The sequence below is a fragment of the Ostrinia nubilalis genome, chromosome 30 (genome assembly GCF_963855985.1).
Source record: "Ostrinia nubilalis chromosome 30, ilOstNubi1.1, whole genome shotgun sequence".
Classification (NCBI taxonomy): domain Eukaryota; kingdom Metazoa; phylum Arthropoda; class Insecta; order Lepidoptera; family Crambidae; genus Ostrinia; species Ostrinia nubilalis.
In genome coordinates, this window is record NC_087117.1 from 1,363,255 (window position 1) to 1,377,277 (window position 14,023).

The 14,023-nt window shown below is 44.1% G+C and overlaps 1 protein-coding gene across 1 annotated transcript; it reads left to right on the forward strand.

Annotated features, from left to right (window-relative positions):
- Positions 1-6,924: 6,924 nt before the first annotated feature.
- On the forward strand, positions 6,925-13,189 carry LOC135086206 (uncharacterized). Its single transcript, XM_063981005.1, has 4 exons — positions 6,925-7,046; positions 8,251-8,360; positions 11,353-11,501; positions 12,452-13,189. Exons 2-4 carry the CDS (start codon positions 8,276-8,278, stop codon positions 12,581-12,583), a joined length of 366 nt encoding a protein of 121 aa, XP_063837075.1. The 5' UTR covers positions 6,925-7,046; positions 8,251-8,275; the 3' UTR covers positions 12,584-13,189.
- Positions 13,190-14,023: the final 834 nt, after the last annotated feature.

Consider the following 14,023-nt stretch of genomic DNA (forward strand, 5'->3'; position numbering starts at 1 on the left):
GGAACATGTTGGCTTTGTGCCCAAAATTGCCGATAGATAAGCCAGAAACATTGTCAAAATAACAGGGAACAGGAACATTATCAATATTGCCAGGAACATTATCAACATTGCCAGGAACATTATCGACATTGCCAGGAACATTATCGACATTGCTAGGAACATTATCAACATTGCCAGGAATATTGCAAAATACCGGGAACATTATGCAAAATTGCCGGGAACATTGGTAATATTCGCAACGATGTCCGCCATTGTTCCCGTAATACCGAGGGCAGTGACATTTTGAGAACTGTGGCGACATCTAGCGACATCTAGCGACTCGCCACTATAAACTGGTGGCAAGCATCACTCAATAGATGGCGCTGATTCTAAGTTACTATAGGACACGTTTATCGCGCTCTATTCCTGCACAGAGAAGTCTTCAAGACTGCTGGGTAGATAGCAGAAGTATCTAGCTACATTACTGGGTGACCTTGAGCCTTCTAATGAGGCCCACGATGGCGGTATTTTAGCCACTAAAAACTCAATAGATGGCGCTGATACTAAGTTACTATAGCACACGCCTATCGCCGTCTATCCCTGCGCACAGTAGTCTCCTAGACTGCTAGTAAGACGGCAGTATTTGTATAAGTATCTAGCTACACGAGCCCGGGCCCCGTCCCCCGGCGCACATCAAGCGCGCGCCGTGTCCCCCGCCGCCATCGCCGCCGCCCTCGCCGGCAGCGGCAGCGGGAGCGACTCCACGCCCGACCAGCAGCCGCCGAGGTAAGGAACATGTTGTCTATACTGCCAGGAACGTTGTCGAAATAGCAGGGAACAGGTACATTGTCAACATTTCCAGGAACATTATTAAAATTGCCAGGAACATTATCAACATTGCTAGGAACATTATCAGCGTTGCCAGGAACATTATCAACATTGCCAGGAACATTATCAAAATTTCTAGGAACATTGCAAAATTACCAGGAACATTGGTAATATTCGCAACGATGTCCGCCATTGTTCCCGTAATACCGAGGGGAGTGACATTTTGAGAACTGTGGCGACATCTAGCGACTCGTCACTGTAAACTAGTGGCAGGCATCAGTCAATAGATGACGCTGATTCTAAGTTACTATAGGACACGCCTATCGCGCTCTATTCCTGCACAGAGAAGTCTCCTAGACTGCTAGGAAGATGGCAGAAGTATCTAGCTACATTACTGGGTGACCTTGAGCCTTCTAATGAGGTCCACGATGGCGGTATTTTAGCTACTAAAAACTCAATAGATGGCGCTGATTCTAAGTTACTATGGTACTCGCCTATCGCCATCTATCCCTGCGCACAGTAGTCTCCAAGACTGCTAGTAAGACGACAGTATTTGTATAAGTATCTAGCTACACGAGCCCGGGCCCCGTCCCCCGGCGCACATCAAGCGCGCGCCGTGTCCCCCGCCGCCATCGCCGCCGCCCTCGCCGGCAGCGGCAGCGGCAGCGACTCCACGCCCGACCAGCAGCCGCCGAGGTACTTCACACTAGATGACAGAAATGATGATGTATCTTCATTGAGAAGACGTCCACTGCTGAACATAAGGGAAAGCCCAATGATTTCCGTATTTACCGGTTGGCTAGAGGCATGCATCTAGCGCCTTCCTGGTACCCTTCTATCCATTTAGTGGGAGGCATGCTTACACTACGTCTTTCAACTCGTTGCTGCCACCACAGAATAACAATAAGTACTACGTACAGAAGTTTTACTTCGCGAAGGTATTTAAAAAAATGTATGCTCAATGTCATTAACAATATGGTGTAATTTAGCAGTGATCGGCACTGCGCCGAAGTTATAGGGCTGACTTCGGTAAAATGATATGACGTGAGGTGCCAAACTGCGGAAAATGGCGGAGGAAATACATGATTTAGCATGAATTATCATGAATAATATTAACTACTTATTTACCTCTCAGTGTATTTGAGGCAACTTAAAAAAGTACATTCTGTGTTTTTATTATTATTTAGGCAGTTAAATACTGCACAGTATTTAGTACACCATTCTCTTTGTTTTCTTCCATCATACACAAGAATACGCGTGCGTGAGTCAATGTTCGCTCGTATGTGAGGCCTTGTCGAATACTATCCTGTAGGTGGGCCATCGTGCGTGTTTTGTTTTCGATGTAAACTCGCCGAGATGAACAGGCCTGCCCACGCTGGCAGTCGCTCACTAAAAGCGGGAGCGACAGCGATAAGACGCTGGAAAAGCAGCCGCCGAGGTGAGTCAGCCAACGTCCACAGCTAGACACAGGCGTCGCCCAAGGTCCCACCTTGAGTCTTACGAGGCTAACAGTGGCAGCGATAGTGACAAGATGCCGGACCAGCAGCCGCCGAGGTATGACGGCCACAGCTAGACACAGGCCGCGTCCAAGATCCACGTGGTCCTATAGTTCACCTTGAGTCTTTCCCCCAAGGTCTCATCGCTCTTTGGGTGACCTTAAGCTTTCTCATGAGGCCCACGCTGGCAATCGCTCGCTCGCTAACAGTGGGAGCGATAGTGACCGAATGCCGGTCAAGCAGCCGCCGAGGTATGACGTCCACAACTAGACAAAGGAGTCCCCCAAGGTCCCCATCGTCCTGTGGTCTTTCTTATGAGGCCCACAAAGGCCCAAGGTCCTCATTGTTTTTGGGTGACCTTGAGCTTTCTTATGGAGGTCATGCTGGCAGTCGCTCGCTGAAAGCGAGAGCGACAGCGATAGAACGCTGGACAAGCAGCCCCCAAGGTATTTACCTTATTATCATCATTTCAGCCATAGGACGACCTTTATGTACCATATGACAGCCATATGACGTCCACAGCTAGACAAAAATCCAAGGTCCTCATCGCTCTTTGGGTGAACTTGAGCCTTCTTATGAAGCCTACGCTGGCAGTCCCTCGGTGAAAGACAAGCAGCCACCGAGGTTAGTGTCATTTTGGCCCCCAAGGTCCTCATCGTCTTATGGTCTTTCTTATGAGGCCCACGTTGGCAGTCACTCGCTCGCTGACAGCGGGAGCGACAGCTATAAGATGCCGGATAAGTAGCCACCAAAGTGAGTGTCATTTTGGAAAATGCAAACACTAAAAACCCCCCAGTAGATGAGGCTGATACCGAGTTACTGCGACACGCCTCTGCGTCTAAAGTCCGGTTGCCGAGCACATAGAATCTCGTCCAATGACCCCAAGCTACCCATCCTTATAGCTCGTGGTCGCCACACGAAAACTTTCTGTCCCAGCAGTCGTCAACTACGAGCTACATAACTCGTAGAGCAAGTGACAGTGGGCGGGACACATGCAATATTGGCGAGAAAATTGGTAATTTTGGCAATATTGCCGGGAATCATTGACAATATTACCGCAAATATTTTAGTGGTTAGTGGTTGGGCCTATGTCCAACTTTCTTATCTTCCTTTTCTTCTCCAACTTTCGGTGGCTCCAACTCTCAAAATTATCTAGCTGCATGAGCTGGTTTCCCACCAATTTGTTTATCGGATTCGGGGCCAGCACCTTCGCAGGAGCCAAGTGGCCAGTGTCGCGTGACACTTGGAAAAACCTCTATAGTAAATTAAGAAGAAAAATCTCTATGTTGTCTTGGAACGTCTGTCAATGAAGTCATATGAAAAAGTCCGCTGAATATAAATTGAATTAATTAAAACCGCAAGAAATATCGACGGGTCGACCCTCGAAGCCTGGTCTCCGTCTCCTGATCCGCAGGTTGGTGGTTTCCGTTTTATGCAGCTGTATTTTTGAGTTGTTTGGAGTCACCAGCCGATCCCCGCATCGCCTTCCTTCCCCGCAATTTTTATTCCTGGTGTGGCTATTTACACGCCACACCAGTTAGAATAGAATAGCATAGAAATTATTTTTTTTAAAACAGAAAAAAATAACAGGTACAGCACAAAGAAGCTTGTGTTATTTTACTATATTTTATTTATATTTCTTCTTGTTCCCAGGCTGACACTATCCGAGCGCTTCGGCAAAATGGCGCAGTGGTCGGCCGACCGCTCGGCGCGCCTCGACAACATGCGTATCACGCGCCGTGACGCCACTCTACACGTGCGCATCGAGCGGGCCGAGGACGAAGGAGATCCGCCGGCACCCGGGGAGCGACCGTGAGTGACCGCTGGTGACATCCCTAGACACCCCTAGTGTGTTCCCTAGACAAAGCTTTTGACCTACCTAGACACTGCTGATGACCTTCCTAGACACCGCTGGTGACCACTCTAGACACCGCTGGTGACCTCCCTAGACACCACTAATGACCACCCTAGACAACTGATGACCTCACTAAAGACCTCCCTACACACCACTGATGACTTCTCCTTTCACCAATGATGCCATTTCCCCTTACCCATGATGACTTAAATGATGTCTCGACAACATGCGCATCACGCGCCGCGACGCTACTCTACACGTGCGCATCGAGCGCGCTGAGGACGAAGGAGACCCGCCGGCACCCGGGGAGCGACCGTGAGTGACCTTTGACATCACCTATGACCGTAAGGTCTTCTGTAAAGAAGACCTCCCTAGACACTGGTGGTGACCTCATTGAAGACCTCCCTAGACACCCCTAATGTGTTCCCTAGACACTGCTGGTGACCACTCTAGACGCCGCTGGTGACATCCCTAGACACAGCTTGTGACCTTCCTAGACATTGACCTCCCTAGACACAGCTGATGACCTACCTAGACACCGCTGGTGACCTGCCTAGACACAGCTTGTGACCTTCCTAGACACAGCTTGTGACCTCCCTACACACCGCTAAGGACCTCCCTAGACACCACTAATGGCCTCCCTAGACACCACTAATGACAACCCTAGATACCACTAATGACCTCCCTAGACACCACTAATGACCACCCTAGACAACTGACGACCTCACTAAAGACCTTAGACACCACTGATGACATTCTCCTTCACCAATGATGCCATTTCCCCTTACCCATGATGACTTAAATGATGTCTCGACAACATGCGCATCACGCGCCGCGACGCCACTCTACACGTGCGCATCGAGCGCGCTGAGGACGAAGGAGACCCGCCGGCGCCCGGGGAGCGACCGTGAGTGACCTTTGATACCGCTGGTGACCTCCCTAGACACTGCTGGTGATCTACCTAGACACTGCTGGTGAACTCTTTACACACCGCTGATGACCTCATTGAAGACCTCCCAAGACAACCCTGGTGACCTCCCTAGACACAGCTGGTGACCTCCCTAGACACCCCTAGTGTGTTCCTTAGACAAAGCTGGTGACCTACCTAGACACTGCTGGTGACCTCATTAGACACCGCTGGTAATCTCCCTAGACACAGCTTGTGACCTCCCTAGACACCACTAATGACCTCTCTATACACACCGCTGATGACCTCACTAAAGACCTTAGACCACTGATGACTTCTCCTTCCCCAATGATGCCATTTCCCCTTACCCATGATGACTTAAATGATGTCTCGACAACATGCGCATCACGCGCCGCGACGCTACTCTACACGTGCGCATCGAGCGGGCTGAGGACGAAGGAGACCCGCCGGCACCCGGGGAGCGACCGTGAGTGACCTTTGATACCGCTGGTGACCTTACAGAAGACCTCCCTAGACAACCCTGGTGACCTCCCTCGACACCACTGGTGACCTCCCTAGACACTGCTGGTGACCTCCCTACACACTGCTGATGACCTCACTGAAGACTTCCCTAGACGCCACTGATGACCTCCCTAGACACAGCTTGTGACCTCGCTAGACACAGCTTGTGACCTCCCTAGACACAGCTTGTGACCTCACTAGATACTGCTGGTGACCTGCCTAGACACTGACCTCTATAGACGCCCCTGGTGACCTCCCTAGACAACCCTGGTGACCTCACTGAAGACTTCTCTAGACACTGCTGGAAACCTCCCTAGACACTGCTGGTGACCTCCCTAGACAGCACTAATGACCTCCATACATACCGCGGATGACATCCCTAGTCACCACTGATGACTTCTTTCACCACTGATGGTCTCTCCCCTCATCACTGATGACCTATTACCTCCCCTCCCCCATGCTTCTCTTCAAAACTGATGACCTTTCTTCCTCCAATCTACTGAGATGGTAGTAAAAAGCCTCCACTGCGGTTGTAGACATCCGTTTTGTAACCGGACGACGGACGGACCGTCAAAAAATGGATATCCTTTGTTTGCTGTCAATTTTCTCGCCGGACCTATGTCCGATGCATCAAAACCATACACCACCGCGAAATCCGCCGAAAAAACGAGTCGTTGTTCGGTAAAAAAACGGATGTTTACAAACGGCTTTTTGATCTCATCTTTTAGTTAAGCCTGCCACTGACAAAGCAACGCTTCATTTGTCATATCTTTTACAACTACACTCAACATCAAATAAACCGCACCTTCCGCGACGCGAACTTTAAAGATTTTCTTCTGACACAATCATGGTACCCCAACAATATTGGTGTTATTTGAAAGCCCAATAAATATCCTTGAAGAAAAATACATTTCATTTCTAAATAAATTATTAACAAATACCATAAATGTGACTTGAAAATAGACCTCACTTTGGGCTCACCTCTGGGATCAATTAGACCAATTTTTATGGTTATAAAACCAAATAAAGATCTCACGTGTCCTCTTTAACAGGTGGATAGCGATTAATCCCAACTTAACAGTTTTATAGTCATAAAAAATGGCTATAGCGTAACTACCTATTTTTTGAAGATGTGACTCTGGATCCTTGTAAAGACACATTTTTGGGGTAATAACCTTTCCTTTAATGAAATGAAGTTTAGAACTAGGCTTTCAAATGGTACCAATGTTGGTGGGAAGTGGGGATGCATACGTATGATAAGTGCTTTTCGCGGGAGGTGCGATTTATTTGATGCCGAGTGTACATTATTTAATTAATCCATCCTTCCACAGGGGCCTGGAACCGGCTCCAATAGGCAGCTACCCTGAAGAGCTGTTGGCGGCGGCGCCCGGCGGCCTGCCGTCCTGGGACGACGTGCGAGTGCGCTACGATTACTACAAGAAACGCGGATACTTGCGGGGTAAGTTTAAGGCATTTATTTATAACCCCCGACTCAAAAAGTGGGGTGCTGTAGTAGGACCAATACGGTATTTGACACCACCAATCAATGGAGAAGTTTCCACGGTAAGCATTGTTTTTGAAACTAGAACGGGCGCTGCGGCACCGCCTATAAATAATAATAAAAAAATAAATTTATTTCAACAACAAAATGTGACTTACAGAATAGTCGTATACTTGTAAAGTAAGTAGGTAGTTATACAAAAAAGAAACTATAAATCTAAAATGCAATTTAAGTAATCTAAGTAATTAAAAATAATAAATACAGTCTTTTAAGATTAAAAACTATGATGGAATACATTAATAATATGTTGGTATACGGCTAAAATCCTTTACCTCCCGTACTAGTTAAAATTGTGTTACGGCCTATTTTTTAAATATGTAGGTAATTTAAATAATTAATTACTCAGCAATTTCTTGATGGATTTAAGAAAAAACTTAACCGTCTTTTTAGTTTTGGTCTATATTTTAATCCCATTCAGAGAAATATAATGTTTTTACTATCAGGAAACTTCTCCATTGATGTAATTATGCAAGTAGGCTTTTAAAAAGCACTTTTACACGTCCCAGTATTAACCCTACCACTGCTTCAGGACAATAAATGGCCAGTGCTGAGAAGAAGTAGCGCAAGAAACTCAGTCACTAATGTCAGCCTCTTTTTCAAGGGTTTACAGACTTTAACATATTTAAGAAGAATAGAATAATGTTTTATCTGAGTCTAAATGCAGGATGTCTCAAAATTACCACTGTAGAAGGACCTTTTCTAGATTACCAGAAGCAAAGATTAATTTGAACCAAATCTTATATGCACATAAAACAGTGTACATAAGGCGGACTTAATGCCTTTCGGTATTTTCCTCCAGTCAAGGCCCTAAGGTTAGGGCCAAACTGAAAATAAAGTAGGCGATATAAAATTTATATTAACTTAGATGAAATAAGATTACATAACCATGGTTAAGGAAAAGGAAAACCTTTCCATAAGTCCACTTTGGAACCGATGGCATTGTCTCTACAGGATCCAAGAAAAACTATCGTGTTCTATTGTAAAAAAAGTCACATGACATTTTCAGAAATGAACCTCATAAAGTAGTGTAGTGGCTACAAAGACGGGAGCAACTTCACAATTATTTGCTTGATATTGTGTTAATGGTGTTCGTTTGTTTCAGGTCTAACCCTGAGCGACTATGTCAAATGGGAGGAGTGGTGGTACAAGTACCAGGAGTGGCTGAAGAGAGAGCGGGCCTACGAACGCTGGGCCGAGGGCGAAGTGGGAACGGTGAGTGTACAACTTAGATTAATAAAGCCTAGATAAGTAGATAGTGACGACCACGAGCCGGAAGACGTAGCGTGGGCAGACCTCCCACTAGGTGGACCGACGATCTGGTGAAGGTCGCGGGAGGTGCCTGGATGCGAGCGGCGTAGGACCGGTCTTTGTGGAAATCCCTGGGGGAGGCCTTTGTCCAGCAGTGGACGTCTTTCGGCTGAAACGTGTAACGTGTGTAAGTAGATAGTAATCGCAAGAAATAGAGGCAATTTGAACGGGACCACTGGTTCCTTTTTTCTATAAATTGTGACAGTTGACAAAAGTCAAACATTAGTAAAAAAACTGCTATTGTCCACGTAGCGTCTCTTCATAGACGCGTATTTGTCATTTTACGCTTAGTTTAGTGTTACTGTCCACAGCGGCGAATCAACAGCGTCGAATACTTCGTGACACCCAAAGTGGCCACTATTTCAAACTTAACGACACTATTTCAATCGTAAAAAGACGTGTTGTGAAATTTTTGGCTACTTTGGGTGTCACTAAATATATGACGCTGACTGTCGATGGAGTGTTATGCACGTGTTAGATTTTTGGGCATTAGTCATTTGTAAATTAGGAAATATTAATGCATTAATGCAGATTCTTTAAATAATAAAGTTACCACAAAAAGAAGAATAATAATAAGCAAAATCTAGCATAAATACTCTATGTTATATTTCTATCATTTCGTTTTATACCGTGGAAATATATAGGACTGTAATTTAATAAGTTCCAAATTAAAAATCCAATTTCAAATTCAAATAGTTTATTCAGTATAAAGCCCTTTTCCAGGGCACTTATACACGTCCCAAATATAGCTTGCCCTACCACCACTTCGGGACAACATGGGCTGGTGCTGAGAAGAAGTGGCGGAAGAAACTCAGTCACCTTTGTCAGCCTCTTTTCCAACCAGTTACAATAATTTATAACTTACATAAAAATGAGTAATCTAGCAGTAATTACGTCTTATTTATTATTAACATTTGGACGGTATTTTGTACAATCAGTATTTATAATCAAACACACAGAACACAAGTTCTAAGTTAGGTTACGTTAAGATTTAGGTTCAGGTTAGGTTAAGAGTTAGGTTTAGGTTAGGTTACGACTTAGGTTCTGTACCATAACATAACCGGCAACTATAAGCATTGTCCTTCTTTATACTGGTCATCAAATTACCGACCCGACCCCGTGGCATGTCACCATCAATTGGCCAGGTGTCAATATAATAAGCCTGGTGCAGCCACATAGCCAGGTGTTAATACAATATCACAATAATACAATACAATTACACAACAAGCATAATAATAGTACCAATAAACAATAAGTACTTAACTTTGGTCAGCATCACCTCAAAGATCCGTCGAGACTGCCCCTCATGAGAAATTCCATCTATTTATACCCAAATTCTCCCTCTTTTTACTCAACTCCGATTGGTCGGCCTAAAACGACCAATCAGAACAGTCGACCAATCACGGCACAGTATTTTATAACTATTTTTATTCGGAAGCGGAAGTTGGAGTTTCTCATTTTACAATATATTAAAAATAGGGTAATATTATCTTTCATATTTAGAATCGGTGATCTTAATCAAATTCTGAATTATTAAGAAACCAAAAACCTTACAATAAATTCTAATTTACGAATTATATAAATCTGAATTTTAATCTGTCAGTTAATATGGCGGCTGTGCAATGTTTTGTGTGTGTAGTGTTTAACAAGTTAAATAGTGTACCAATTATACATTTTTACCATGGAATATTAATATAAATCAGGTATGTACATATAAATATCCTAACACACGCGACATTATATGCAGCGAACATCAAGCGTACGATGATGAATACGCATCTAAATTCCGGTCGCCGAGCACGTAGAATTTTGTCCAATGATCCCGAGCTTCTCATCCATCCTTATCGCTCGCGCGTAATTATATTATTGTTGCGCTCGCACACTCACTCGCGCCCGTCGCACAGTTGCGATAGCAATATAATAACTCGTGAGCGATAAGGATGGGTAGTTCGGGGTCATTGGACGAAATTCTACGTGCTCGGCGACCGGACTATACAGGGTGGAATTTTGTAATGCCACCTGGAGGGAAAGTACTCTTAATACTGTAGATAGAAAATTTTACTTAAAGAAAACATTCCTTTACATTTGAAAAAAAAAGAGAACTGCATTCAAAGATTTTCGAAAATTTTTCATAAATTACTACCATACCATAATTTTTTCTGTAAATAATAAAAATAATTTAAGATTTCATCGTTTTCCTTTCATTTGATTTATCAAGTTTGTTAGAGAGATTTCATCCTTATACTTAACCCTAACGATCGATGCAATAAAAATACAGGGTGTAATTTTTAACAGATTTTAGTTGGTTCGATTCCCGGGTGTGGCTATGGCTAGCAAATTTTAGAAATCTTTGAATGCAGTTCTATTTCTTTTCCTAAATTAAGGAATGTTTCCTTTGAGTAAAATTGTCTATGTACAGTATTAAGAGTACTTTCCCTTCAGGTGGCATTACAAAATTCCACCCTGTATACTTTACGAAACGTACTTTCGAAAATGTGATCTGGGACTTCATTTGACGCTTATGCCGTATCAAAACTCATTAAAAACTCATTAAAACTCATTTATTTCTGTAAATAGGCTTAAAAAAAGCACTTTTACACGTCCCAGTATTAACCCTACCACTGCTTCAGGACAATAAATGGGCCAGTGCTGAGAAGAAGCAGCGCAAGAAACTCAGTCACTATTGTCAGCCTCTTTTTCAAAGGTTTACATGCTTTAAAATGTACAAAGTTATAAATATTTATGCGAGCTAGGCAGTAACGTATCCCAAACATTTTTATCTTTTAAATAATCATCGACTTTATAGTAGCCCTTTTTCATTAAGGTACTTTTAATATGTGCTTTGATCGAATATCTTTTCCTTTATTCGTTTTTATCTAATCTTTGTCCATTACAGGTTCGTCGCGAGCGTCGTCGCAGAGGCGGCCGCCACCGGCGCAGCTGAGGAAACGCCGCCCCCGCGGCGGTCCTGGCTGTGGACCTCGCCGCGGGGGCGTCGCGCCTGTAGGCCGGCAACGCCCCGCCCACGCCCCGCGAGCACTGCCGGTAGGTAGTAGTAGAATTGGTGCAGTATGACAGTCGCGTCAATAGGTTAGCGAGCAGCGACGCCCCACCAATGCCCCGCCCACGCCCCACCAATGCCCCACCAATGCCCCGGCAACGCCCCGCGAGCACTGACGGTCAGTACACTAGCCTGAGACACCACACGCCGCCCCCGCGGCGGTCCTGGCTGTGGACCTCGCCGCGGGGGCGTCGCGCCTGTAGGCCGGCAACGCCCCGCCCACGCCCCGCGAGCACTGCCGGTGGGTAGTAGTAGAATAGGCACAATATAGCAGTTTCGCCGTGGGTATGTCGCGGTAATAGGTTTGCGACGCCCCGGCAACGCCCCGTTAGCGCCCCGCCCACGCCCCGCGAGCACTGCCGGTAGGTAATAGTAGAATAGGTACAGTATGACAGTCGCGACAATAGGCTAGCGAGTAGCGACGCCCCGCTAATGCCCCGCCCACGCCCCGCGAGCACTGTCGGTGGGTAGTAGTAGAATGGGCACAATATAACAGTCGCGCCAATAGACTAGAGAGTAGCTACGCCCCGCCCACGCACCGCGAGCACTGCCGGTGGGTAGTAGTATAGGTAGGATATGACAGTCGTGTCAACAGGTTAGCGAGTAGCGACGCTCCACTAATGCCCCGCTAATCCCCCGTCAATGCCTCGCCCACGCCCCGCGAGCACTGCCGGTCAGTACACTAGCCCTGGCTGTGGACCTCGCCTCGAGGGCGTCACGCCTGTACGCCGGCAACGCCCCGTCCCCCGATTCTACAGTCAAAAAGTGCGTTTGCTAACGCCCCATCGACTCCACGCTGAGCCGACGCCCCACGAGAGCTGACCGACGTAATATGAATATTCATTTTCTTAGCTAAAAGGAAATTTTAAAAAATATCTGACTTGGATATACTGCTCAATAGAAATTGTTTTAATTGACCTCTTTCTATTTCCAGGTAGACTCAACTCCCCACAAAATGTGTTTTGATATACACCATCCTATATCACTTGAGACAACATATAACATACAACTATTGTTATATTCTCACCGACATATCGAGTTGACACCGAGCACTGTGGAAAGTTAGCGGCGGTTGTGGTGCAAAAGACTGTGTGTTATAGTGTTTAGATTACCTTTTACAGTACATATTTTAGTGTATTATAATACATAGATTTATACTTGCCGAAATTGTAAACGAATGAGGTATTTTTTGATTTGATGACACACTAGGCGCGTCATGATAAAACTTTTAGGAAGGTTAGACGCGCCAGGTGTGCCATCAGAAAAATATTTTATTAAGATTTTCAAATGTCATAAAATCTTAAAATTGTTTAAAATAATAATTTTAAGATCTATTAAAAACAATTTTAAGAAACTGCTACTTTGATATTCGTATTTTTATGCTATTCAATTGATTCAAATTGTTAGAAAGAGAGATGATCTTTCTTCTAACTACCTTCTATAACTTCTTTAAAATACTTTTTTGTTTATAATTTTGGCAAAAAATATAGTATATTGTATTATTCACATGTCTTCAGCATACAGTAGACTGTATAATGTACATAGTTTAGATATTATATTTTGTTTGTAAAGAACAACATTTATAAAATAGTTATTTTTATTAAATAATGTGTATTAATGTCCTTTTTGATCAAAAAATTATGTTAGATTTAGTTTTTATGCACATCTTAAAACCTGTATGCTTGTTCAAAAGTATAAATTTTTTGTTAATTTGAAAGAATATGTGTAGTTTTTGAAAATAATAGTTTTGTAATGATACTTTAGTTCAAACTATCTCTATTTAAAATAAGTTTTGAATTCGTTCTGAAAATAAAAACGATACATGCGATTTTTAATGATTTCATTCAAGCTGTTAAATATTAAAATAAACAATTTTTACATTATATTTTAATGTTTTTCTTCAACGCACACACTTCAGTGCAATATTCTCAGATATTATCATTAACTTTGTATATAAACACGATTACATAAACTATATTATCTTTTAGCAAAACTTTCTTCCGTCTTAGATTAAAATTTTCTCACTCATGTAATACCTTGAGTATTATTATTTATTTTGTAATATTTAGGTATTAAAACGGTCGTTTGAATACAATATTAGTTTTAGAGTCAAAAGTATACCACAATGTGGTATGTCATTATGTCACGAAGAATTCTAATAAAATGACAATCTATCGCCCGTATTCACAAACATTACTATGAGGTCTCACACGAACCAATCACAGAGCTCTATTCAACGCTGTGCGTGCGGTTTGCTGCTTCACTTACGCAAGCATCGTTTGTGAATACGTGCATGCATTATAAAGTCGCGCAGCGAGAGATGGGGCGATAACACAAGCAAAGATTTGTATCTGTATACGCTCGCCGCGCTGACGTAGTTTCTCTGAGAAGTGCTTTCTGTCTCGCTTGCACGCATTTAGCAAGAGCGACGTGGGTATAGTCCGGCCGCCGAGCTCGTAGAATTTCGTCCAATAACCCCTAGCTACCCATCCTTATCGCTCGCGCG